This window comes from Diadema antillarum, unplaced genomic scaffold (genome assembly GCF_040938485.1).
Source record: "Diadema antillarum isolate AM-2024a unplaced genomic scaffold, OU_Dant_1.0 seq00001108_RagTag, whole genome shotgun sequence".
In the NCBI taxonomy this organism is placed as follows: Eukaryota; Metazoa; Echinodermata; class Echinoidea; order Diadematoida; family Diadematidae; genus Diadema; species Diadema antillarum.
The window spans coordinates 10,657-38,201 of NW_027271924.1; the positions used below are offsets into that span (position 1 = coordinate 10,657).

Below are 27,545 nucleotides of genomic sequence, written 5' to 3' on the forward strand. Positions count from 1 at the left end.
ATCAGGTCACCTGAAGATAACCTAAGAATCTCAGCATCCTCCAAACATATTCCTCTCTCTGTCTCTACTGTACAGTGATATCCAATCACTCCTACTCAGCCAAAAGTCACTGCCAAAAGAACACACACCCCTACAGGTAGATATACTACTACAGGTCAGTTTCATAACTGACTAGAATCTTTGTCCCTTACCCTTTGTTAAATGATTAGTTGTTGCAGTGTCACTTTGGCAGAAAAACGTAAATGCATTACTTTGGAAATGATCCATTCAGAGCTAAAAGACGTATAGCAGCAGAGAAGCATACCTTTTAATACATGAAATCACATATTTTTGAATGTGTCAACATCTTCTTGGTTTGTTCTGTTTCACCCACGTACAATATATAACACAATCCATCTTGTATAAATAAACCAAGTATAAAATAAAAATTAAAGATAAGTTCTAATATTTGATCATATGAACATAAAAGCCTTCAATATCATACCTGATCTTTCAATGCAAATGTCACCAACACAAATAAATTTTAAAAAATGTTTCTGTGCAATTAAAAATAAACATACAGGGTGTACATAAACATATATTCATATCGGCATTCCTCAGCAGTGCCCCAGTTATCCATTTGTCATGGGCCAAAAGTGTGGATGCTGTGCAGCTGTATCCCAGCCTCCAGTATCACAGCCTCAGACCCAAGGAAGGCAATAGCTGACAAACACAATCTTGGCCTTACATGCTTTGTCTCCTTACAAATTACACTTAAGCACACTCTTGAGGCAAACAGATTCCAGTCTAAATTTACAAACTCTTGCAGAAATTAAATAATAACATAACATTGATATATGTCATTTTACACCTTACCTGAGAGAGAAACATTCGTATGTGAATCTGATATTTGCATTGATAGACTGATGCACCACATGTAACACAGGTCTGCCTACAAATGACACTCAATTTTAGCAAGACAACACCCTTCATGAAACTTTTTGTGAAGGCAGAGATGTGACAATTGGAAGACTGAGATCTAGTTCCGTAGTGACAGGACGTGGAAAAAAAAATCACTAATCCACTCATGAATCAAAGCTTGATTTCAACTTTTTTGGAAACAGGACTCTCATTCGTGTTTTGATCAAAACCACGATTGCAGCCTTAGGCCATTGGTCAGCCAGTGGTCAGCCAGTGGTCAGCAGCCGGTGGCTGGAATCTTAATCTTGATCTCAATCATGGTATTCACTGAAATTGTGATCTGAATCAAACTTTGTATCAAAAATCTGGACTACTGTGACTTTCACAAAGGCCTATGCCTATGTCCTCCCATTTTCCTACTTTTTGCCACCTTTCTTCTTGCTCTTCCCCTTCTGCTTGCCCTGCTGGGCGGGGGCGTTGGGATCCTGACCCAGGGCGATGGAGAGCTGCTTCTTGAGGTCCAGGAGAATCTTCACCTCCGCGTCAATCAAGGCCTTTTCAGACTTCTCAGCCTTCAGCTTGCGTACCTTTTCCCCCTGGGGATGTCAGAGAGAAAGATTGCATTCAATTTCAATGTCAATTCATAGAAACAAATCCCACATGTCCTGGGTCAAAGGTTAACATTAATGCAGAGTCACTGTCCACAGGAAATGGAGCTTGTGGGGGGGGGGGCAAAAAACACAAAAGTTTTCAACCAGAAGAAAATGCAAAATAGCCTAGAATCTCATGAGTTATTGCACACACATCAACAGTGTACAAAATTACCCATTTATCAGTCATCAAGTTTAATACAGAAAAGATTTCCGTTCCCCTTCAGTGGAGTAAAGACATCCTCAGTACTGAGGAAATCCATAGTATACTAGTAGTTGTACTATCAATTTCTTGATCAAAGACATGAAGTGCTTAGGATCATTACTTGGCATTGTTTAACACACTGAAGCAGAAACTAGACTGAAACAACAAGAGACCCGCGGGTCTAGCGCTCACCTGAGTATCGCAAGTTCACCTTTCACGCAGTCACTAATCTAAATTATTCACAGCTCTACCAAAATTTGACCAGGCATTCTCAAGTAGAAGATGAAAATGTACAATAAGGGCCCAAATTTTTTAAGATTCCTTAATTTGGGGGGGGGATTGGGGCCCCATGGGGCCCTCTGGGTGGGACATGGTGCCCATTTTGATAAATTGAGATCCTGACCCCTAGGGATGCTACCTGCCAAGTTTGACGAAAATCCATTATGAGGTTTTCAGGAAGAAGATGAAAATGTACAATTCAGGCCCCCATTTGGACCTTCCCAACCACCCCCCCCCCCCACCCCTGCCCCCAAAAGGGGCACCCCTGGATCTCCTATGAACAAACTTGAAACTACAGTCATTAATGTACTCACTCATAGTATTATCTTAGCTCTATAACTTCTGATTCTAGAGAAGATTTTTAAAGATTCCTTCATTTTGGGGGTTTGGGCCCCCCTGGGGGCCCCCTGGGTGGGGCATGGTGCCCATTTTAACAAATTGAGATCCTAACCCCTTAGGGATGCTCCCTGCCAAGTTTGGTGAAAATGGGTAATGGGGTTCTCAAGAAGAAGATAAAAATGTACAATTTAGGCCCCATTAGGACCCCTCCTCACCCCCCTCCCCTGGGTCACAAGGGGGGCACCCCTGATTCTGCCATGAACAAACTTGAAACTACAGTCATCAATGTACTAACTCATAGTATTAACTTAGCTCTATCACTTCTGGTTCTAGAGAAGAAGATTTTTACAGATTCCTTAATTTTGGGGGGTTTGGGCCCCCTAGGGGCCCCCTGGGTGGGGCACAGTGCCCATTTTAACAAATTGAGTTCCTAACCCCCTAGGGATGCTACCTGCCAAGTTTGGTGAAAATGGGTCAAGGGGTTCTCAAGAAGAAGATGAAAATGTACAATTTAGGCCCCATTAGAACCCCTCCCCACCCCCTCCCCTGGGTCACAAGGGGGGCACCCCTGATTCTGCCATGAACAAACTTGAAACTACAGTCATCAATGAACTAACTCATAGTATTAACTTAGCTCTATCACTTCTGGTTCTAGAGAAGAAGATTTTTACAGATTCCTTAATTTTGGGGGGTTTGGGCCCCCTGGGGGCCCCCTGGGTGGGGCATGGTGCCCATTTTAACAAATTGAGTTCCTAACCCCCTAGGGATGCTACCTGCCAAGTTTGGTGAAAATGGGTCAAGGGGTTCTCAAGAAGAAGATGAAAATGTACAATTTAGGCCCCATTAGAACCCCTCCCCACCCCCCCTCCCCTGGGTCCCAAGGGGGGCACCCCTGATTCTGCCATGAACAAACTTGAAACTACAGTCATCAATGAACTAACTCATAGTATTAACTTAGCTCTATCACTTCTGGTTCTAGAGAAGAAGATTTTTACAGATTCCTTAATTTTGGGGGGTTTGGGCCCCCTGGGGGCCCCCTGGGTGGAGCATGGTGCCCATTTTAACAAATTGAGTTCCTAACCCCCTAGGGATGCTACCTGCCAAGTTTGATGAAAATCGGTCCTGAGGTTTTCAAGAAGAAGATGAAAATGTAAAAAGTTTACGCACGACGGACGACGGACGACGCACGACGCACGACGCACGCCGGACGAAGGGCGATCGCAATAGCTCACTTGAGCCTTTGGCTCAGGTGAGCTAAAAACTGCCACGCAAGAGCATGTTGCTACCAAACATTCTCACATTGGCACTGGGCTACATGCATGTAATAAATGGGTTGCCATGCCAGCAGTGATTTTGTCCTACCTGCTTGTTAACCTCCCCTGTCAGTCTCTCCACCTCCTGTGGTGTTGCCGGACCAGCCGGTGTTGTGGGACCAGATGCTGGTGTTGCTGTGTTGCTGACAGTTGCTGGTGTGGTGGCTGCAACTGTTACCTGTGCTGGAGGGCTTGGCTTGGCAGCACTTGCCTCCTTGTGAGATCAGCATGGAAATGAAGTTAGTGCCACAGAACACACAGTTCATTAATCCTAATACATCTTTGCTTTAGTCTTCTTCTTCTTCTTTTTTATAAGGGATACAAGCTGGCATCATTAACATGTTATGAATAAGAATTAAATTGAGATCAGAACCTCTGTTATGTGATTGGCTGGCTGCGATATAAGATAATTTTTATGTTACCAATATGTGGCTTACAAACATACAGCCCCATATAACAAATCTTGGACCCCATAGAAGAACAGAACTATCATGTTGATAGATCTGAAATGGGCTATCCACCGTTACATGTTATCATTATTGTCACATGTCAATTTGTTTTCATTGTGTTTTGATACTTCAATCTGAATTCATGTTTCAATTATGTCATGTTCAACACTGTTTATTTTGTATATGATTCATTGTTTTGGAAATAAAAACAAACAACAAACAAACAAACATCACCAAAGGTTATTGCAGAAAAAAATAACAACTTCAGAATCATACTCCACTCTTCACAAAGTGATAAGCACATGATGCGCAGCTGATCACAAACTCGCACACAACTGCACAGCTATTTCCCCCCTCCAAAAAAACAGAAGAAAGACAGATGCACTCACTGATTTTTTCTGCTTTCCAGCAAATCGTTTCTTGAATTCCTCAGCTTGTTCAGCCTCGATCTTGGAGAACAGAGGCTTAGGCTGTGGTTAAACACGATAAAAGTACACATATATGATGATACAAATTGTGTCTTAGAAATCACCTTCAGTGTCATTTAGTTAACAAAATCAAGGGAAATCATCATGAAATTAGAGAGGGCTTCATTTCAGACAGTCAACAATATACTGCTCAATTGCCTGTACTGGCAAATTGCTACTAGGCAATAAAAGTTGACACTATCATGGGTAAGGTTCATGTCCTAACAATTAAGACTTATTTTGTATGGATCAATATCAATTTTCATGACTCAATTACAGAGCTGCTGTAGAAACTGAAATCTATCTGAAGACTTCCATTCATGTGAACAAACAAGGTGACTGCATGGTGAATGATGACAAACGTTCCCATGCCTTCTTTAGGAAATTGGGGTATTAAAGACCCTTTTTTTAGGAGGTTGAAAGACCCTTCTTTAGGAGGTTGGGGTATTAATGACCCTGTAGTGTTGGGAAGGTGAGTCCGGTTCGGATATATTCCAGAATCCCCCATATGAATCATGTACAGCTTTAGCAGTGATCTCTATGTACACACACACACACAACTGAAGAATCTGGACAGGAGTCAACCATTACCGATGAGCGAATGCTTCGATGCACATATTCGCTGACATACATGGCTGACGGGCGCTATTTGTATTTTTCTACTGTACCCCTGTGGGCAGCAAATGAAGACTGATGCAATCAGACAACCCATGTTTTCCCATGCTCCCTGGGTCTTAACTCATTGAGGATGGTCTGATTTTGCTACAACACACATTTCCCATAGCCACCTGCCCGAGTATACTAGGAACTAGTCTTCAATGGGTTAAACAAATCTTGGCCCGTCGTCTCTCACCTTGCCAATTTGGTGACCCTTCTCCAGGCAGCAGACGAACTCCTCCGTCAGGACGTTGACCTCGGGCGGGGCCCGGAGCTGGTCCTGGATGATGCGGCTGGTGTCGGGCATGTAGGGCTGCAGCATGACAGACAGGAGGCAGGCGATGTTGGCTGCCAGGCTGATCACGCTGCCTGCTCGCAGTCTACACAGGAGTCGGGAGAGGGCATGGATGATGCATGGGTTGAGGCTCGAGGAGCATTTACACTTAATTCTGGATTCCACGCTCGACAAACTCATTTCCTCTAATTCCAGAACTCGGCAATGTACTGCTTAACAGTCTACTTGATTTTACACTCAATGGCCCACATAATATCTGTTCATTAGGGCACAAGATTGCCCATGGGGTATAAACAGATGATGTACTTTGGAAAAAAAAAAACCAACAACAACAACAACCAGCTGCTGGATCATTTTGTCAAAATTTTATCCCACATGCGGTATTATTTATTCATTTACTGGTAATTATTCAATACATATATTACGCACATATTTCTTAAACATACTTTCATCATTATATTTTTCATATATACTCACATTACACAGATATATTCATATATATTTTCAATTCTAAATGAATTAATTTTCTAATTAATACATGTATATCACTGCATACTCTTCGCATTTTTATTACTTTATTGATTTTCAATGAATTGAGCTTACTTTTCTTGGGGATTTCCCTTCACAAGAACCCATGGCTTGCTGGCTTGGATGTGTTGGTTACCCAGACGGGAAATGTTGAGTATGTGCTTCAGAGCGTCTCGAATTCTGAAATCAAGAAGAGAGGAATTCGGTCATCGAAATCAATCGTGCAAAAACTGCTCATAATAACACATAACAACTTGCATACTATAATGATATCTAAGCAAATCAGGGCATAAATTTGTCCTTCTGGCTAAGTTTTTTTTTTTGATATATCCTCAAGCAAGATCATGTGCTGCCTGATCATACAATCAGTGGAGAAAGATGACACCACTGAACAAAAGTTGAGGTTTGTTTGAAACTCAGAAAGTTTGGCATCTTTAAAGTGAAAACTAAGTTTCGGTAAGTGCTGGAGAACCCGTCTAGCACCATTTCATTTTTACTTGCAATATATCGAAAGAGTCCACTAAGAAACTTACCTGGCTGACGCGGTTTGCTGGAATGATGAGTCGATTTGAAGTATTTTGAGAAAAATAATAATAGTAGGAAAACCGACTTTTATTCCAGAAGGCTCCAGACTAACTCGATCTCTGGAAAAATTCGACCCTACTTCAGACAATTCACACGCAGTAAGTGATCGCCACATTCTACTGGCCACTGCAAAGTACAAAATGAGGCCTAACTGAATGGACAGGAAAGTGCGTGCTAACGTAATCCTGTACAAAACACTTGAAACAAAAATGACAGCGCGCGGTCCTCAGTTGCTGAGACGCGCGGTCTTTAGAGTTTTTGTTGTTGTTTATCAAGGGCCTTTGATTGTTTTAGAGGTGCTTGACAGGCGCACACTAATTTTGCTTGCGCGCAAGAGGTTTTTGATGCGCGCGTTGTAGCAACTCGGACCATTACTGCGAGTAGCCAGAACACGAAGCGCTAGTTTATACAGGCGGCTCCCATTGGACAACACTGTACAATCAGAGGGACAACCATTACAACTCATCCCGCCGTCAAAGCGAAGCCGAGTTATCCCCGAGTCCGAGTTTAACCTGACCCCGTTCGGGTAAGTTCTGAGACTGAACCTTCTTGGTTAATATTTCGCATTTTCGTCGTTACCCATCAAATATCTTGTAATAACATCGTTATCCTGCACATTTCCTAAGCATACGTTCACATTTGGGAGCGAAATTCGACAACTTTTGCAGGCCTACCAGAACTTTGTTTGGGCTTTAACCATTTCCTGTCTGAAATAGAAAGGCTGAGATGGTTTGAAATATAACATGTCAGTTTTTCTGCAGCACGCAACTCAGTTTTATAGATTCATTGCGTTTAAATACTTTGCTAATTCATGCTTGTTCGCATTCCATTTTCAAAGCCAATGTTTGAAAACTATATTCCTCTAATGGCAGGTTCTATGATCATTTCATGGTCAGTGTGTAGAAAAAAAAAAGTGAAAGAAACCATGTATCAATGTCTATCAATGACAGCATTTGACCTTTGCCTTTCGCCCTTTGACCCTTACTTCACTCTCTCCAACAGAGCCACGTAGTGCTTGAGCTCGCGGTTGACTTCTGCTATGAGTCGCTCATCTTCGCTCTCCAGCTTCAGCTCAGGTATCTTGCCGTCGAAATTCTTCTCCAAAAACATCAGCGCTCTGAAACACAGAGAAAACTGAGGCCGTTATCATCATCATCATCATGAGCACTTCACTTGCAAAAGTTATACCACTACCACAAGCAAATATCAATCAGTAAAGAGCTGATTAATACCAGTATACTTACTGTACATTATATGCCATTTATATTTCACATGTCTGGACAATTGTGCAAGTAGTTAATTTCAAAACTGCACAAAATGAGAAGAAAGTACAAAATTCATAACTTATCCATTTTCAAGAAGCTTGATAAGTGATTTTTGTCTTTGGAGACAATATTATCATTTGCATTTATGTTCTACAGGAGGCAATATTTGGACATGTACATGCATGTAATGTCCTATATGCAATGTCAGTTGACCAAAAAAAAAATCAAACAATAAAATCACACATAAAAGGAATATACAGTACTTTTCTTTGATAAATCACAATAAGTATGAGTAACAAGTAGATTCAAAGATATCACTTTTTTTCTTTTTTTTTTGCACCACAAAGACAGCTGCCCCTACAAACCAATGTAGAATAAAATTCTTGCTAGAGCTAGTAAAGACAAAAACACTTCTGGTTGTGGCTTGTTTGAAGAGATGACATGACACTTTGAGAACTTCTGGTGAGTAGCAGTAAGTGCATATGTATGGTGTGCATGTGGAGCAGTTTGCATCAAACTATCAACATCATTCTCTATTCTATCATCTGCCATGAATGGCTCTTTGCCACAATGCAAGAAACTGACTGTTGTCCAACTGAAATACTTTTCTTGTTGTTTTACATGAAGCTCATGGCCAGAGATTACATAATCATGAAATAAGAATCACTGGAAATGGAAGGAAGCTAAAGTGCAACAAAAAAGTGGTTGAAAAAGTGAGAATTTTCAACGTAGATCACATAAAATGAATTCAAAATGCTGTTCATTTCATCATTGACACATCTTGGTGCCAATGAAAATTCACATGGACAAAATTTAGTGTACAAAAATGTAAAACTAGTCTATAGTACAAAAGATACTTGTACATTTTTTGTATATTATTTTTGCACTGGAATCACACAATGTACAAACCTTTCCATGCTATGAACTACTTTCTATTGACAGCGTAGCACTATCAAATCATGCCATTTGATGGGATTGATGGATGTTTTTTTACCTCTATAGCATCGTCCTTGATGTCAACTTGAATATTATTGTAGCCCTTGCGGCCAAATTGACCCACTTGCCTATACGGGGATATTTTGGAGTTTTGTCTTGCTTACTGCTGCAACCAGGTGGCAACATTTACACTCAAACCATATTTGGTTAACCATCCCCTCACGTACCTGTTGATGAAGTTACCCAGGTTGTTGAGCAGCTCGCTGTTGTTCTTCCAGACCAGGTCGGCCCAGCTGAAGGCACTATCCTGAGTCTCTGGCCGGATGTAGAGCAGGTAGAAACGCCAGATGTCAGCTGGGATGCCGGTGGACTGGGCGTTGTCCCCAAACACACCAACTCCTCTGCTCTTGGAGAACTTTGTGTCTTCATAGTTCAGAAATTCTGCAGGAAGGATATCACATCATTGACAATGATGTAACAAGAAAATGATGTAACAATGATATCAATTAACATTGTATAACAAGAATTCATTCTGATAACAATAAAAATAAAAAACACCATCATCATAATCATAATAATCAAAATAAGCTTTTTTTTTTCTTTGCACAGCATGACATATGCTGCAAAAGAAATTTGCATAACCCAGACCTCCCAACCTTTTTGACTGAAAAATAGGGATGATATGACTCAGAAGCAGGAAAGAAAGAACAGTTGCCATAGAAGTGTGTAGTAAAATTATCAAGGATAATAGGAAACTCCCATTGAAACAAGAGCTGGGAATGGTCAGAATTCAGGTTCTTTCCTCCAAATTCAGAATGGGTGGGAGGTCTGATAACCCCTGTCCCCCTTCCAACATCAATTCTCTGCAGTGTTTTTTTCAGCCTAATACTGCCCTCTAAGTCAGTGAATGTCCATGCCCCTCCTTGCCCATCTTGATAGTGATGGACTGTAACACACAGCATTTGAATCCATTTCAGATCCCCCCTTCCTTTCCCCAACATGTAAGAGGTGTTATTGAAATGAAATCAAACACATGACTGTATACACCTGGCATAATTTCCAAATCAAAAGAGAAAACAGAGATACCATCAGAGAGACATATCATAATGAAGAGAATGACAAGTATCTATCTGGGTCAAATTATTTGGTGTCTACATGTGGTGCCGTTACCTGTTGCAATGAGGCTGTTGATCACAGTGTAGTTGTCCTTTGCGCCAAGCTGTGTGCAGGGGAAGACTACACTGTGGAAGGGAACGTTGTCTTTGGCCATAAAACAATACAGCTCCACCTACAAGGATGGAACACAAACAAACAAACAAACAAATCAGGTACAATGTAACAATATATTAATATTAGAAGCTCTTAACAGACATATCAACTGGGTTATTCAAATTTGAATGCATGCCTTCCTGACTAAGGTTGTACCTCACAACCAAAAAGTCCTAGTCTTGCCTGACACAGCAACATCTAATGCCAGCAAACTGAATCCTGGTCTTGAAAGGTATTGAAGAGCAACAAGAAAATATGAAAGAAAGAAAGATAATGCATTAATAGAAATGCATGAGGAACCTGGCCTAATGATGGAAATTCATAAGTTATGAGTATTTATAAGTATATGCAATTTATATTCACATGTTTTGGACGATTGTGCAAGTAGTTAAATTTGTAATTTCAAAACTGCAACAAAATGAGAAGAAAGTACAAATTTGGTATCTTATCCATTTTCAAAAAGCTTGATTAGTGATTTTCTTCTTCAGAGACAATATTATCATTTGCATTCATGTTTTACAGAAGGCAATATGCATGCCTTCCTGACTAAGGTTGTACCTCACAACCAAAAAGTCCTAGTCTTGCCTGACACAGCAACATCTAATGCCAGCAAACTGAATCCTGGTCTTGAAAGGTATTGAAGAGCAACAAGAAAATATGAAAGAAAGAAAGATAATGCATTAATAGAAATGCATGAGGAACCTGGCCTAATGATGGAAATTCATAAGTTATTAATGATACCCATGGACTACCGATAATATCATGGCATGGATTCTTGACAGATCTTCAACAAAAATGAGCTGCAGGCCCACTGACCTTCACACAGGTCATTTCCAAGATTGACCGCTATGTGAAACAGATATGCTGGAGAATTAAGTTTGCAACTGCCAATGACAACAAGAGACTAGGTCAGTGTATTTTGCATGAAAAATGATATCAAAACAGTATAATACATTCCTCACAGCGGTAAGACATGAAAAATCAAACAAACAAACAGATCATTTCTCACTTTGATGCAGCTTCTTTGTATTACAAACTGCTACCAAGCATTTTCACTGATGGAAAGAAGGAATTCATCCATTCATGTTAACCAAGAGGAAATTAATCATTTTGATCTTTTAATGTGTCACATTAAACGATATCTTTTAAGACATGTTGGGGTCGGGTAACAAGTCAAGATCTACTGGACCAGATTGGTTTCACTCAGAGTTTACTACACTTATTGATTTATCCTAACTGCTCATAAAATAACTTCCCTCTAGGATGATTCCCTTGCTGATTTCTATTGCAAAAACTAAATACAGACTAATAAGTGTTAAACACAGACGTGATTCCAGTGGAAGAAATAATTTCTTGTTCCTGACTTGTCTCTTCAAACAGCTGCTTATGGGGGAATTTAATCTGCTTACCTCTTGAGGGTTCTTCCACCACTTCTCCCACTGGTCAGTGTAGCAGGCAGTGATGGACGGGTAGCCAATTGGAGCATCAAACCACACGTAGAACACCTGTTGAAAAGTTACAGTTAAAAATCATAGAGTAATGAAAGGGAAGAATAGTCATTGTCAGAGTGATTATTCGCTGAGGCTTCTTTTGCAGTGACATCAAACCATACATACAAATTTTTAGAAGCTTAAAGGGATGATATGGTTCTGGTTGAGATTGGGAATTCAAATTTTAACTTTTTACAAGATAATCAGAAACTACGTATGAAATATGAAAGAGCATACAATTTTAGGACCCACCTTTTATTAGGACCTCTTTGTTTTGGATATCTCAATAATTTCAAAACCAATTTTGGTCAAATAAACTTTGAATTCCTCTTAGCATTGAATGCTCTTTATTATTTCATGTAAAAAGTTTCTAATTGTCTTATAAAAAGTTATTAAAACCTGAATTCCCATCTCAACTGTGGTAAATGGAAATATGCGGTATGTTATTGTTGCGTCAATGCGTTGAGGCGCGTTGTGTCCATGCCAATGGCGCAGTGTGCGTGTGGTTGGCATGGGCACAACGCAACTTTTATTTTTCATGTGAATATAATGACGCAGATTTGATTGATTCTTGATTTTTCACTTTGACCTTTCACTTGAGAGAGAATGGATGGTATACTAATGTATTCTCTACGAGCTCTGCTATGTTGAATAGTTAATAGGCCTGTATCTGTTATTCACTCTGTATTCGACATGTAGCTGAGGATAGTGCGGAGTTTAGACTGTCTGTTTGATTTGCTCAATAAATCATTGCAATTTCAACTCATGGAGACTGTCGGCGTCATCATTAACCCGGCTTACAACAAATGGTGTCAGGAGTGGGATGATGACAGCCTGGCGGATTGCGACGTTCTGACGGTTCATCGAGTTGAAGAACCCTGATCAACGAATAACAGCCTCTCGAGTATGACGGAAGAAAGATCCACGTTTCGCTCCGAGGAGACCTGCTGTTTTGACGACACTTTGGTAGTGGACAGGAGTATGCAGGAGTGATCTTGATGGTGTACGTTGATCAGCCCTGGTAGAGCAACGCTACTCTGTGAGGCAACTTCAAGATGATCAGGCTCGTCGGTAGCAGATTGAAGACTGGAGCAAATGGTGCATCGAGAGTTTGCCGTAGATGTCTATCAGCACGAGTGTACCACAGGAGCAGCAGGACATCGATCGGGATGTGACAGTTGGAGCTGATGGCATCTCACGCACTGAATAAGACGGTATTTGATAACTTTCGTTTAAACCGATTGGACTTCAGGCAGATTTTGACCTATGATGCCATTCTTGGGCATTACGTTTCATGTTTGAAAATGATGTGTCTTAATTGGTCAGTTTAACTGCGTAATTAGTCATGTGTGAACAGTTTGTTTATAAGGATGTGCAAGGTGATAATTGCTCTTCGTCATCATATCGACAGGCAATAGAGTTGTGTGTAAATCTCGCTCTAGGCCATGCTCAGATTGAAAAGTTTAGTGGGTATTGTGAAGATGGCACTGAAACTCCTTTTTCTAACTGGATGGAAGGATTCAATTTTATTATTGAACCTTTCCATTTCAGTGATGAGGAGAAGGCTTGGGTTTTGGTGAGCAACCTTACGGGGCCAGCAAGAGAGGAGATTCTTTATTGTCTGTCTGAAGAGAAGAGGATGAGTTTTACAGAGGTTGTAAAAGCTCTCCGTCTGTGTTTTAGTCGAGAGAATTCTCACTATTTGCGATGCTTGTTTTATAATCGTGTTCAACGTGATGATGAAAACTTGGCAGACTTCAGTAGGGCTCTCATGCGTCTTTATGCAAAATTGGTCGATGCTGCAGACGATGAGAAGGAAGCTGCGGCTTTGAGGCAGCTTAGAGACGAAGTTCTGTCAAGCCAGTTTGTCAGTGGAACACGGGATGAGAGAGAACGAATTTTGTTAAGGCGTTTGCACATGAGAAATAGGGGAGACCGATTTGAAGTGCTTAGGAGAGAAGCATTGTTAGTTCTCCGTGAAGACTGTATGCTTGAGGGAGATGGGCTGAAAACTGGGAGTGCTGATACTGGAACACAAGGAGTGTTCACTGACCCGGTTGCTCAGCAGCTAGATCTTTCCTCAGACATGTCAGATACAGCTGGACAGGAGAAGGAGGATGTCATATCTACTCTTTCGGATGGGGGATCGCAGATTCTGGGTTGCGTTGATGTAGATGAGGGTGGTGCAGAAATTGATGCTGGGGGACATGGACGTGAGTCATGTGATGAACAGGTTGATGCAAAGGATTTAGATGCTGGGGTGCTTCTAATTGCAAAACCTGTGGGAGAGGGTACCGAGAGGGGTCCCGAATTATCACATGAAGGTCAGGATGTTCAAAAGCATGCAAAAGTGCAGCCACTGAGCACTCACTTAGCGCCAAAGGAGCGGTCAATTCCAAAAGGGGAGAATATTTCTCTTTGTGACATTGTTGTCAATAATGTAACAACAAGGGAGGCATGCATATCTAACTGTAACATGTGGAAGCATGGATGTCATGTTCAAGGAACGGTATGGGGGCCCTGGGAGTCCAACTGGAGACTGAATTTTCATGAAAGCTTGGTTGCTGCAGGTTAGAAATTCGTCGTCCGTTCATGGAATTTGTTGTGAGTTGATTCGCTTACAGTATATACGTTCATGACAGCAGCTGAAACTTGTGTACCATCTCAAGTAGCAATGGAATTAGGAACTATGCGCATTTAGAAATGCAATATCGATGCGAGAAACCAATGGTTGTTTTGATAATTATGTGATTGATAAGAAGTTTTTAATGAGATATTGGAATAGTGATATGAAAGTATTTTAAATCGCTATTACGTGGAAAAACGAAGGAACTATAATAATAGCCATTGTTTTAATTGTTTTGTTGGCAGCTGAACAACATGGCATTCTGACAATATTAGTGGTTGTTCAGTGAGTCAGGGACGTTTGATAATGAGAAATAGTTGGTCGAGAATTCATGCTTTGAATGATACCTTAATTAGTGTGAAGTTTTGTAAATGAGCAAATCGCTGACTGTGACGATATGACACATAAAGCGGGGAAGTTACCGTATATCATAGCGGAGAAGCTTATTTTTGTTAGTTGTGAATTCTAACATTCTGTGACTTCACTTTGTTTCAACTGTGAATTTCGTGATATGTGTTATATTGATTCATTGAGAAGTACATTATACTTTTAGAAAATCGATTATTATCATACGGGTCGTATGATATAATCGCGGGGAAGTGTTTGTGTTGTTGTATGCATTTGACATGTGTATTAAGAGACTTGTCTATATATTGCGTCTCGATATATTTGAACTGTACACATTGATGTATGGTTTTATATACAATGTATAGAACATGTTCTGTTACGGCATGTTTGACGGGTTTTCATGCATTGTTTTCTCGGATATTCTGTACATAACTGACAATGTGGGACGGCTGAGTTCTACATCGAAACGGAACTGAAGAAAATTGTAACATATTGATGTGTTATTCTCTTGGCGCGGAACATTTATGCCATGTATCAAATAAGAGTTTGTATGATTTACTGTAAATTTGGAAGATTCAAGAGTTTCAGCTCTTGGCAGATTTCATGTATAAAGTTCAATTTTGTAGTATTTCGACGTTTGTATATTTGACTGGAAAAGCGGGGAACACACACTTTCCTGAAGTATATTTTGTATATGTGCTGTTAATCCGCTCTTATATGGAATTGCTGTAAAGTGTAATGATTTGACATGAAGAGCGGGGAATTTTTTGTTATGTATTATTATGTATAATGTTATGAAAATGATATGATGTAATTGGGATTATATAACCCATGGTTGTGTTATACAATCGCGGGGAAGTTTGTGGTAAATGGAAATATGCGGTATGTTATTGTTGCGTCAATGCGTTGAGGCGCGTTGTGTCCATGCCAATGGCGCAGTGTGCGTGTGGTTGGCATGGGCACAACGCAACTTTTATTTTTCATGTGAATATAATGACGCAGATTTGATTGATTCTTGATTTTTCACTTTGACCTTTCACTTGAGAGAGAATGGATGGTATACTAATGTATTCTCTACGAGCTCTGCTATGTTGAATAGTTAATAGGCCTGTATCTGTTATTCACTCTGTATTCGACATGTAGCTGAGGATAGTGCGGAGTTTAGACTGTCTGTTTGATTTGCTCAATAAATCATTGCAATTTCAACTCATGGAGACTGTCGGCGTCATCATTAACCCGGCTTACAACACAACCAAAACTATATCATTCCTTTAACACATGGAGACACTGTGCTAAATACAAAAAATATGACCTCTCTCCATGTGTCTGCTTATCAATTTCTTAAATCATCATTCTTCTGCATGTTAAGCATGACAATTTTGTTTTCATCATACATTGTACTTCTTGATTTCCCTTTTCCTTTCATGGAAATGTATTGTTTGTGAATAATTGCTGGTCTATCATGGAATTGTATCGTCTGTATTATGTTGTATTGAAGTAAAATATGAAAATAAGCAAAGATAAACAGGATATTGCTCAGTGAAAGGCTTCTACAGAAGGTAGCAGGAGTGTGGACACCATACCGAGTGACAATGCTAACCTTGTCTCTGAAGCCCTCCAGGGGGACAGGCGTACCCCACTTCAGATCACGGGTGATGCAGCGGGGGCGGAGGCCGTCGCGAATCCACGAGTTGGTGATCAGCTTTGCGTTGGCCGTCCAGGTCCCTTCGGCCATGACCTTCTGCAGGTGGTCATGTAAGAGTGGCTCCAGCTTGGGCAGGTCCAGGAACAGGTGCTTGGAACTCTTGACCACTGGCGTGGCCCGACACACTTTGCACTTTGGGTTCTGGAATGGGAACATAATTTTTTTTAAAATTCAAGATCACTGTACTGTGTCACAGGAAATATGTACAAAACAAGAACATAACAATGGCACAGAATGACCCTGGACAAAACAAAGAGACCTACAGCAAATAAAATCTGAAGTCCTGTCAAATATTTCATTGACGTATCAGTGAAAGATACAGTACATGAGTGGTCCGACTTCCAATCTCCACAAAGGGTAAAACTGGGGAATCGCGGTGAAGTGGTATAGAAAACAGAAACACTGGACACACTCCTGTACCCTTCTTGGCTCACACTAAGTAGCTAACAGATGGTAGTTGGTATGTAATATTAACGTGGAACATTGGGTAATGCGAAAGAACGATGGCCTCCAAAAACATTGCCACGACAGTATTGTGCTCCTAGGGAAACCAACCTTGAGGTCTGTAGCATTTATCAGCTTTCCACACTTGTCACATTGGTCGCCCCTGGCGTCGTCGTAGTTACACAGCGGACAGGTGCCCTCCACGAAGCGGTCGGCAAGGTAACGGTTGCACTTTTCACAAAGCAGCTGCTCCACGGTGTCCTCCAGCAAGTAGTCGTTGGCATGGAGACGGTTGAAGATGTCTTGCGCAATCCTTCAATTGAGATTTGAACGAGACACACCAATTTACATTGCAGGCTTTGTAAATTCAAGACTTTCTTTGGTACTAGATTAAGAGGATATCACTATCAACAACACTCACACACACACACACACACACACACACACACACACATACATACAAAATCTTAATGTGAGATTGACTCATTACTGGCAAAGTGAGCTTCATTTACTGACAAACAGCCAAACCAAAGTAAATGACACAAAACGTATCATTCAAGTAACATAGCTCGATATACAGTGCAATATAGGCAACAGCAATAAGCAATATGGCAATCTGATTTTCTTCATGAAAGAACGCACATCAATAATTCCATAGATCTCTTGAATACCTTTGGAATGCGACAGAAGCGTGTAATGTCCTGACAACATCTTTCTTATTGCTTGGATACTTTCTGCCATAAAAAACAGCAACAAAGGCATCTCCTCTTTGAGTACTTTACAGATCCTACAAGGAAGAGTGTCCACATGATGTATTACCCCATTGAGGACAGGCTGATTTTGCTACAACACACATTTCCCAAAGACACTTGCCCAAGTATACTTGGGACTTGTCCTCAACGGGTTAAAAAACCAAAAACATCTGATATGTATGACTACTCTGAACACCATCATTAAGAGTATCAGCCGGGGGGAAAAAATGTTTTTATCTACATTGTGTGTTGACAACATCTATTGAGAAACAACAGATCAATTGTACGAAAAGGGGAACTCTGAATATCACAGAAAAACCCCGCAAAAAATCACAAAGTTGAGTCTATATCAGTTTGTCTGCTTGGTTCTGTTTTTATGCAAACACGTCAGTTTGAAAACAGTCTCAGTCTCACAAACACACATAATGAGATACTACACTTCTTGTCACTTGTGTTATTACTCCACAGTAAACGACATGAATGCTGAGTGAACTCACTTTGTTTGCTGCTGCGTGGTCGTCCTGCCAAAGTGGTCAAAGTCGATGTTGAACCAGCTGTAGATGTCGCGGTGGAGGGCAAAGTACTTGTCACAGATCTGCTGTGGCGTCAGGCCCTCTTCCAGGGCTTTCGTCTCGGTGGCCGTCCCATACTCGTCAGTCCCACAGATGTAGAGGGAGTTGTAGTTCCTCAAGCGACAGTATCTGGGCAACAGTGGTAACAGATGATGTATACTTTTAAAAGTACATCTCAGTATTTGGCACTAAAACGCTGACATTTTACTAAAAAAGCTCTTCTAAACAACTAACAGTTTGTGTTCAGGCATTAAAGTTATTGAATGATTCTATTACTTGTTTACTATTATACGTTAACTGTAAAAAGGGCCTAAACATTGTAACGGCAGGATGTAGTTTCAACTTGTATTACAAACATCATCGTGATAATGGAATCCTTTCATGTAACTTAATTCGAAAGTCTACCATATTGTACATGGCTGGTTTGTCTGCAACAAATGGACCTAAGGTCTTCTCTTTTACTTTTTTTTTTCAAATGTTGCTCATATGACCTTCTAGTTCCAAAGCAATACAGTCATATATCATTTGGCACTAACACCATGGTGTTACAAACATTATTCATACTGATATGGAATATATTCTTTATGGGGCATAATATGCTCCTCACACAAGACAGAAATGCTCCACACAGGAGAAAAAAATGAAACTGTCCAAAGTTAATTGCATCATACTTAATATAAGTACAATGACTTTGAAGTGTTTTTCAGAAAAATGTAGTGGTACTACTTTTCACTTACTAAAACTTCAAACACAACAGCATCAAATATATTTTCATTTCTTAGGCTGGTAATATTATTTGCATGGATATCTTTAGCTATAAAATGTGGGACTTGCCACCTCCCCCCCCCCCCCCCAAAAGAAAAAAAGTATTAACAGGAAGAGGTTTGTGACAGGAAATACCTTGAGAACACATCACCACTGAGCACACAGCCTATGATGGTGCCGAGGTGAGGCACGTTGTTGACGTATGGCAGAGAGCTCGTCATCAGGATGTTCCTCGTGTTCGGCTGCGGAAGCCTAGAGAGCGAGAGAGAACCACAATTTATGGTCTGCATTCAAACACGTAAAATGCCACTCATGGAATAAACAGACTGCATAGCTTTAACATAATTCTGGAAAGGGCTCAAAATTCATTTTCCACTATTTGGAATTTGCTTGCAATATAATGAAAGCATCTCCCAAGAAACTTGTCTGGCTGATGGGATTTGCCAGGATAATGACTTGCTTTGGAGTATTTGAGATCAAAAGTGTAAAATAGTTTAGATTGTACGACACAACTTTTATCTTTGAACAAAATGATTCGGCGTCTCTTCTTTGTTTTGTTGCCAAAACAGAAAGCATTATGGTGCTTTCACCACTTATGCGAGAGGGAAGGCTACCTCCGACAAGGAATTCTGACCGAATGAATGACCAAAAAATTGAGAAATGAACTTACACTGGGTGGCGACGCTTCTGCGCTTTTGGCAAGGCCTTCCGTCCCTTCAAGAATGTGGCCTTTGCCGCAGCAATCTCTTCTGCAGGAATCTCCTCCTTGGTCTCTTCCTACGTGACATGAGACAGGCAGACATCATCGTATCATTGTAGCCGACGGTTGGACATTCGCAGAGTCAAATAGCATGGTACAGGACAGGGGGATTTGACAAAAACATGCATGCACTTGGATTTGTGTTTGAACATAGGATTGATAAAATTTTATTGATATGATCTCTCAAAGAAAAAGTAAAGCTACCATAATAATAATCATCTAATAATAAACATTTGACACAATGGTCTGTGAAGAAACATAACTGCTACCACTTACACCACCTATCTTGTTGCTGTCATTTAAAAAGAAAATGAAAACAAAAGTACTACGTACTATTCAAATACGCTTAAAAATACACGCTGATTAATCTGCCTCATCAGGGCCCCGTTGCATAAAAGTTACTATTATGGTAACTTTGCCATCCAATGGTAACTACCATGGTAACAATACTCAACAGCCAATCAAAATCAAGAATTCCATGGAAGTTACCATTGGATGGCAAAGTTATCATAATAGTACCTTTTATGCAACGGGCCCCAGGTGTGATAATCTCCGTAAGTAAATTTTGCATCCTATTCGAAAATTATAAGCAGTACAGTAAATGCCCAAAATAACAAAAAAACAGTATTTTCAAATCTTTATTTTGCAATTACCAGCAATTAGCAGTAATTATCGTGACATGAAGTTTCTTTAATTTTCTTTCACTGTTGAATGCTAAAATGTTTTCTCGTTGGACACATATGAAAGAAAATAAAAATTTCTTACATGATTCTCTTGAGCTTGTGCTGCAGCAGCCCTTGAGGGTTTGTCGCCCCCTACATGTACGTCAGGAGCCAGAGTCTTTACTGGCTGTGCCAAGATGGCTTCCTTGAAGACATCCGCCTTCTTTCCAGCCGTCACGGCAGTGACGCCCTTCTGAAAGCTCTCATTGCCTGACAGGCCCTGGAACCACGACTGCACAGCAGGATAGCTGGCCGACAGATCTTGGGTCTTGCAGAATGCTGGGTATAGGGCACCCCAAAGTACTATGTCTGCAACCGTCAGATTGTCCTACAAATCATTGGAAAGAAAGAAAGAAAAAGGGCTGAAAATTTGATGGCATTGAATTTTGGTAAAAAGGGTTGCTGTTGATTTCCCCAAGTCAGAAATGGGTATAATTTCACACGGCAAGATTTCATTTGTCTATAGAACAGGTTTCAAACACTTGAGGGGTGAAACAACAGACACATTGTTTATTTCACAATGCACAAGGCCATTCCTTACCTACTACTCAAAACCGTATAACAATGTACAGTAAGCCAAGGAGTACAACATAAGTATTCTCTACTCTGTACCGCCTACCACCGAACATTTTCATGTTTTGTGCTGAAACAATACCAGAACCGAGCCTGCTACAGAGCAAGTCCGAAGAACAAAAGATTTCATTTTCGCATATTTCATGCACCGCCGATGAAATGACAATGTCTGCACACTCCACTGGAAATCACAGATAATTTCACGAAAAGGCAACGCATGAAAGGAAAGAGCTGTTGACCCCTGTCTTTAAGTAGCCATTGTCACAAAGGCAAAACTTTGAGAAGTCCCAAAGTTTTGCTAGTGAGACTGCAACCTTCCCAAATATCTTCTCATGAAACTTCCCACTCAAACTAGGGAAAGTTCCCGAAGCCCAGCAAATCTCGTCAAAATTGGTGCCGTCTGAATACGTACATTGTACAACTGAAACTTCACAAAGTTGTCGTGTGACAACTCCACTGCCTGCCCGCGGTGGTGTCTCTGAAGTGCACGGACATTGGGATGTACCTGAATGTATCCTTTTAATACACAACAATCAATAGCTGCCAGACAGCATGCGATTTCTTCTTTGTTGCGCATGTGCATCAATGATCAAAATTTGTGAACGGACGAGTAAACTTTGCAAAGAGTTCTTGAAGTTGAACTTTGACAAGTTTTGCCAGTGTGACCATGGTTAGTGTTGCTCTTTAAGTGTTGTTCCTGAGCCACAAGGTGGGTAGATTGCTTAGAAACAAAGTCACTCAGTCACACATGAACGAACCATCTTCCTGAACTGTGCAAATGTCACTCTGATATTTGCCATAAATATACAATTACTGTAAGAGATGTGTGATATCAGAAGCGAGGGCTGAGACACATTTCATAATTTTTGCACTTAGAGGCCACTGTGTACCCCCCTCCCATTTTCACCCCTGATTTTCGCGAAAATGGCGTCAAAAGATGTGCAAAACTTTAAAGTAAAAAGTCAGTGAGCGGCGCGGTCAAAAAATTTCGCACGGCGGAACGGTCATGGGAAATGTTGAGGGGGGGTTGATTCAACCCCCCACAGCTGTTTTAGGGTTAACTGTAAAGAGGTGTATAATGAGTGTTTTGGCCTCAAGTTACAGTTATAGACAATAAATAATGAGAGGAGTTGTGCTTACAGTGCACATTGAGTAGTGATTGAATATGTAGAACCCTTGTATATATGAAAGTAGGTCAGGGGCAATAGTTACAGTTTCATTACAGTTTAAAGACACACAATAAGTGCAGCACAGTTATGAATGTAACAAATGATTTATTCACATACATAGTTTGAGTCATAAGAGACAGTGACGTGTTCAGGCAAACAATGATTGCTGATATACAGATGTAGGTTTCTGATGAGAGTGCACATGTGTAATCATATATTGAAGGTACACATCAAGTTTGAACACATTGGGGTATCTGAATACAATGCAGAGTACATCCAGATGGTTATGATGATTTACTGTGTCTTAACAGTAATTGTTTGGTTGTACATTGTTCATGATTCTCACCTTGTTTTCTTTTGTCATTAAATCAAGGTTGAACCTTGCTGCTTGCCACTGGCCGCTTGCCGCTTGCCGCTTGCCGCTTGCCGCTTGCCGCTTGCCACCTGCCACTGGGCAGCCTACAGTTTGCTGATATAAACTAAGCCTGGTCGACTCTGTGTCAACATATTGGTGTCTGAATGAATGATTGGAGAATTGCAGTGCAGTTGAGGTGGATGTGAGCATCTGGCTTTTAAACGATGACATGCAATATTCTGTATCAATTGATGCATACCCCAACGATGTACTGCTTGTTGCGGAGTGCTTCGTTCAGTCTGCCCAGAACACCCGACAGTACATCAGCGTTGATCTTGCCACCACTGTACACAGCCGAGAGGTAGGGGCCCAAAGCAGCCTGCAGGAATACGACACATACGTCATAACCTCTAGATGTCTCCTCATCCAGCAGTTCCAAAACCAAAGCTTTAAAAATTCATAACTTTTGCATCAATTGTCCAATTTTCCTCAAACTTTCACTGATGTGTTCTATTAATGTTGCTGCTTTCACTCAATCCATATTTCTCTTTGAGTTTGGGTTCCCTTTAAGGGATATTTGCCTAAAATCTGATTAGTGCATCTATGTCTCATGTAACATGTCTGGGCAGACAGACAGACAGATAACTGAATAACATTTCGCCCCCAGCACTCTTCATTGCAAAGTCATTACAAAAATGATCAAATTTACAATCAACTCTCAAAGTGCAATCTACTCATAACTCCTACATATCAGAACCAATTCCCACCAAACCTATATTTTTATACACTGCATTCAAAGGATGAGAAGGTGGAGGAGGAAGAGGAGAAGAATAGACGGAAACAGTGATGGCCAAGAAGACAACAAGAATATGAAGGAGAAAAAGAAGAGGACCAAGAAAGATACGTAGAAATTCCATAGTTTCATACATCTGCTTTCAGAAGAATGTAGTACTATGTTATACAAAATGTATATGATGCACCTAGAAGTTATCAAAGGACTCAACCAGCTGGGGTTTGAAACCAAATATCTATGACACTTATGACATTTACAAGAGATAAGATTATGTTACAAATGATATTGGCTTTGATAACATGACATGGTACATGTATATATATCAGAATAGGGCAAATTTTGAGTTTAAGATTTATATTTGCCACTTGACACAAATATTGTGATTACTGTCACCTGTAGTCTTGTGCTCTCCCATTCCACCCACTCTCCAACCTTGACATCCCACGTCCCAGCATTCACAGAGCCCTCAGAACTGATGTACCTGGTGGCCAGAAAAAACAAAACAAAACAGAAACATGCATACAAGTACTTGCATGATACAAATAGTCATGAATGCTAACAAGATGGGCACTTAAACAGTGAAATGAAGCTCGAGAGAAATAAGTGAGAACATTACTCATTACATTGGAAATATTCATGGATTTTGAATGAATCAAGACAGGCTAGGTATATCTCATTCAGGAAATATATACGTGTATATGTACCTCACCTGCAAATGTTGTTGGCTGAGAAGATGAACTCATCAGGAGCAATCTCAAGGACGGGCAGTCTATTCCTCTTCAGGTACGGAACTTTGCAATCTTGGAATGAGAACAACATATTTGTACATTACTAAATCACTGTAAAGGAAATGATAGTAAAACATAGCACCCAGCCAACTTCCTCTATCAACAATGCTAAATTCAAAAGCAAGCATATACATACTGTATGTGCTTGCGATATTGGTGAGAAAAAGGTTGTAGTTTAAAGATTGATGCAGTTAACATGGTGAAACTCTTGAATATTGTATATTTAAAGGACAAGTTCACCTTCATAAACATAAGAATTGAGAGAATGTAGCAATATTAGTAGAACACATCATTGAAAGTTTGAGGAAAATCGGACAATCCGTTCAAAAGTTATGAATTTTTGAAGTTTGTGTGCAGTAACCGCTGGATGAGAAGACTACTGCAGTGTGTGAATAACTTAGATGTCACATGCGTACAACAATATAAGGAAAATATAAAGAGAATTTCACAAAATTTCATCTTTTGAAAAAAGTACACATTCCCCCGACTCGTTACCTACAAATGTTATGGGTAATATTATTCCCCCTGCCTTTAGAAAGAGGCAAGTCAAGTGCTCTATTATTATGCGAAAAATGTGAAAATATGTTGAATTTTCTTTACATTTTCTTTATACTGTTGTACGCATATGACTCACAAGCTGTAGTAGTCTCCTCATCCAGCGGTTCCAACACAAAAATTTTAAAAATTCATAACTTTTGCATCGATTGTCCAATTTTCCTCAAACTTTCACTGATGTGTTCTACTAATATTGTTGCATTCTCTCAATCCTTATGTTTATGAAGGTGAACTTGTCCTTTAAACATCTTCAATTCAAGAGCATATTTAGTGGTTCTTCATTCCCTCTTTCAGTTTTGTTAACTCTCCCTTAAATTTTATCTGATCAAACATTAAAAAGTCTTTTAAAACTATGATCAGTCAAGGCTCAATACCTGACTAAAAAGTGTATGATTTAAATATTAGCAATATTGGTAATGTCAGCAACTTGCAGCAAACAGGTACATTGTACAGAGGTCTCCACCAGAAATTGACTACTAAGTAATAGCAGATAGCATATTCATTTCAGAATCTGCCTCATATCAAACATTAGAAAATATTTCACTTGCCCTTTTGGCTTTGACATACAGACTGTATTTGCCAAAGTGTGTCTTTGAACTTTGCTGAGGCAAGAAGAGAGAGAAATATATAAACTGTCACATAGATTTATTTGTCTGAATTCCTCCTCTGACTTGAAAAAAAAGAAGGTTTCAATATTCAAGGAGAAAATCATAAGGTGCATTCCTATACATCCAAGATAAACCAAATGGACGGTTGTAATCTAATATACAGTTACAGAATTGTCACAACTGTTAAGTTTATTACATAATTTGTATGTGCAAAGTGACAAAGTCGTAAGGTGATGTAATCATTTCACAAGTTTACCGATATATGTTGTACATGTAATTGAGAAACAAAAACATTTGCACTTCTTTCTCTATTAAAGTCTAATGAATTAAAAATTAAGTTTCACCTACACCATTTTTTTTTTCAATTTAAATTGTCCTAAAATGATTTTCACATAGGGTCTAGATTTTTTTATAGATATGGTATTTATAGAAGCTTCACTAGTTTTGAAAAAAACAAAGAAACACTTGCATTCTTAATAGTTTTGTGTACATGTAAACTACCCTGAAAAAAGAAGAAGTAGGAAACAAAGTGTGATGCAATAAATGAAATAGTACCAGTGACATACCTAAAACAAACGATTCAGGTTCAGTGCAGTATATAGAGTCTAATTGATCTAGAATTCTACTGAACGAAGCATAAGTAACAGCTAGCAATTACATTACATGCTTCTATACAAGTGAAAGTCTGTCTTTGAATGTCAGCATTTTACATGAGGTGCTGCTTTGGCATGGCCATTGTTCAGCAAATTCTACTTACCTGAAGAGGTTGTTGTTACGACCTCTAGATCAACACCATGCCGGTGAGCAGTTATGAGCACTTTCAGCGTATGCTGATTTCCCGGATTAGAAAACAACTTCATTGCTGATGAGGATGACACCGCCAACAGATGTGATGAGATATGATCCGGAACAAATTGCAGCCAAGAATTAATGCATGGCATGGGAGAAAAAAGAAAGAAAGAGGCAAACTGTCAAACTCTCAAGTTAGTTGAGACTCAACACTTGATCGTTCATTCCCAACAATCACTGCGCTGACTGTTCATAAAAACCAATGATACTAAAACTAATGATGCGACTCTACTCTGCTCTGTGACTGTAGATGGTTCTAGCCCAGTGAATAGCCATCTTTAAAACAAGTTTCCAGTTGATGATCCCGTAGTGTAGATCCATAAAACTTACGTTTAAACGTTACCTGTTTAACTGTCGGATATCCTATCAGTATCACACACACCTCCCTGGTCGGATCGTGCGAGTTGAGTACAGCGCCACTGCACTGGTCTGGTGCACAGCTGTCTGATTATTGTGTTGGTGGAATAGAGCGCATACATTTATATACACACAGACAGTAATGTAGAGTGTAGGCCGATTATCGAGCCGAGCGCAAGCGAAACACAGTTAGACGTTCTTAATTACAAGTAAGAACTACCACGCATCTTTGGAATGGAATACTGTAATCATCGCAAATACAGGAGACGAAGACAACAAAAAGAGGGATTACCAGGAAAGAAGTATTTAGGATGATGAAATACAAGCAAACCACCGTGTGTTCCCGGTTGACTGAACAGCGAATAGCGGCCTTGAACCGTTCACTACTACATGTGTACAAGCAAAATTTCTCCGGTGGCGGTGCGTGTGTGTGTGTGTATGCGTGTATGTGCACACAGCACTTTACTTGTGTGACTAGGCAGGTGCAGTGTGTACACGTGCTTACCCCGGAAGAGCTTCTTTTGTTTATCAAAGCTTGACGCTATCCATAGTCTTTCTTGCACAGACCCAGAATGTACAAAAACTTTAGATCGTAGACTGCCTACCAAAATGTATAAATTCGACGCCTTTCTCTCACAGCCACTTCCGAAGGGAATGATAAATTTCTCAAAATTAATTTGCCACTGAACTAAATTCAAGGTCTATTTGATGGACATGGGACATAAAAACTCCAGCAAATTAATTTTACCACTAGTATAAGCCTAAATAGTTGCAATTAACAGTGGCGGATCCAGAGGGGGGGGGGGGGCGCAACCGGTGCACGCCCCCCTTTATTTTCGTAAAAAACAAAAGAAATAAAAAGAAAAAAAAAGAAATGAAACCCGGAAGTGGCACCAGAGATATTAGTCACGCCCCCCCCCCCCCCCCGCCTTTACAGAATTCCTGGATCCGCTCCTGATTAAAAACTGTAGTCCTAAGTTTACCACATTTCAGTCGGATTGGGATGGGGTTCGAAGTTATTTGCCCAATGTAAACCTACTCTTTGTACCTCCGTATTTTTGCTGAATGTCTCTTTAATCTTATGCCTCATCACTACAATCAAGTTAAATAAATAATCAAGAACTCATCATGCCAGTGCCTTTTCGTCAATGCCTGCGGACATGGTGACACTATTAAC

General features: G+C 40.2%; 1 protein-coding gene across 1 annotated transcript; it reads right to left on the bottom strand.

Moving 5' to 3' along the window:
- Positions 1-1,311: 1,311 nt before the first annotated feature.
- Positions 1,312-26,746, bottom strand: LOC139743815 (methionine--tRNA ligase, cytoplasmic-like). The gene is made up of 20 exons (XM_071654272.1): positions 26,661-26,746; positions 25,920-26,024; positions 23,921-24,011; positions 23,605-23,692; positions 22,678-22,797; positions 20,365-20,649; positions 19,510-19,616; positions 18,975-19,091; positions 18,000-18,203; positions 16,862-17,063; positions 16,202-16,447; positions 11,547-11,642; positions 10,039-10,156; positions 9,096-9,309; positions 7,653-7,784; positions 6,158-6,262; positions 5,456-5,639; positions 4,525-4,605; positions 3,736-3,900; positions 1,312-1,496 (listed from the first exon to the last, which is right to left on the bottom strand). The coding sequence occupies exons 2-20, from the start codon at positions 26,020-26,022 to the stop codon at positions 1,317-1,319; spliced, it is 2,838 nt and encodes a 945-aa protein (XP_071510373.1). The 5' UTR covers positions 26,023-26,024; positions 26,661-26,746; the 3' UTR covers positions 1,312-1,316.
- Between the last annotated feature and the right edge of the window lie 799 nt (positions 26,747-27,545).

Coding starts and splice junctions, on each gene's coding strand:
- LOC139743815 (XM_071654272.1), bottom strand. CDS start 26,022: ATGAAGTTGTTTTCTAATCCGGGAAATCAGCATACGCTGAAAGTGCTC. Junction 22,798..23,604: donor GGGAGAGCACAAGACTACAG/GTGACAGTAATC, acceptor GTATTCCTGCAG/GCTGCTTTGGGCCCCTACCT. Junction 19,617..20,364: donor CACAAGCTCAAGAGAATCAT/GTAAGAAATTTT, acceptor CATGTCACGTAG/GAAGAGACCAAGGAGGAGAT.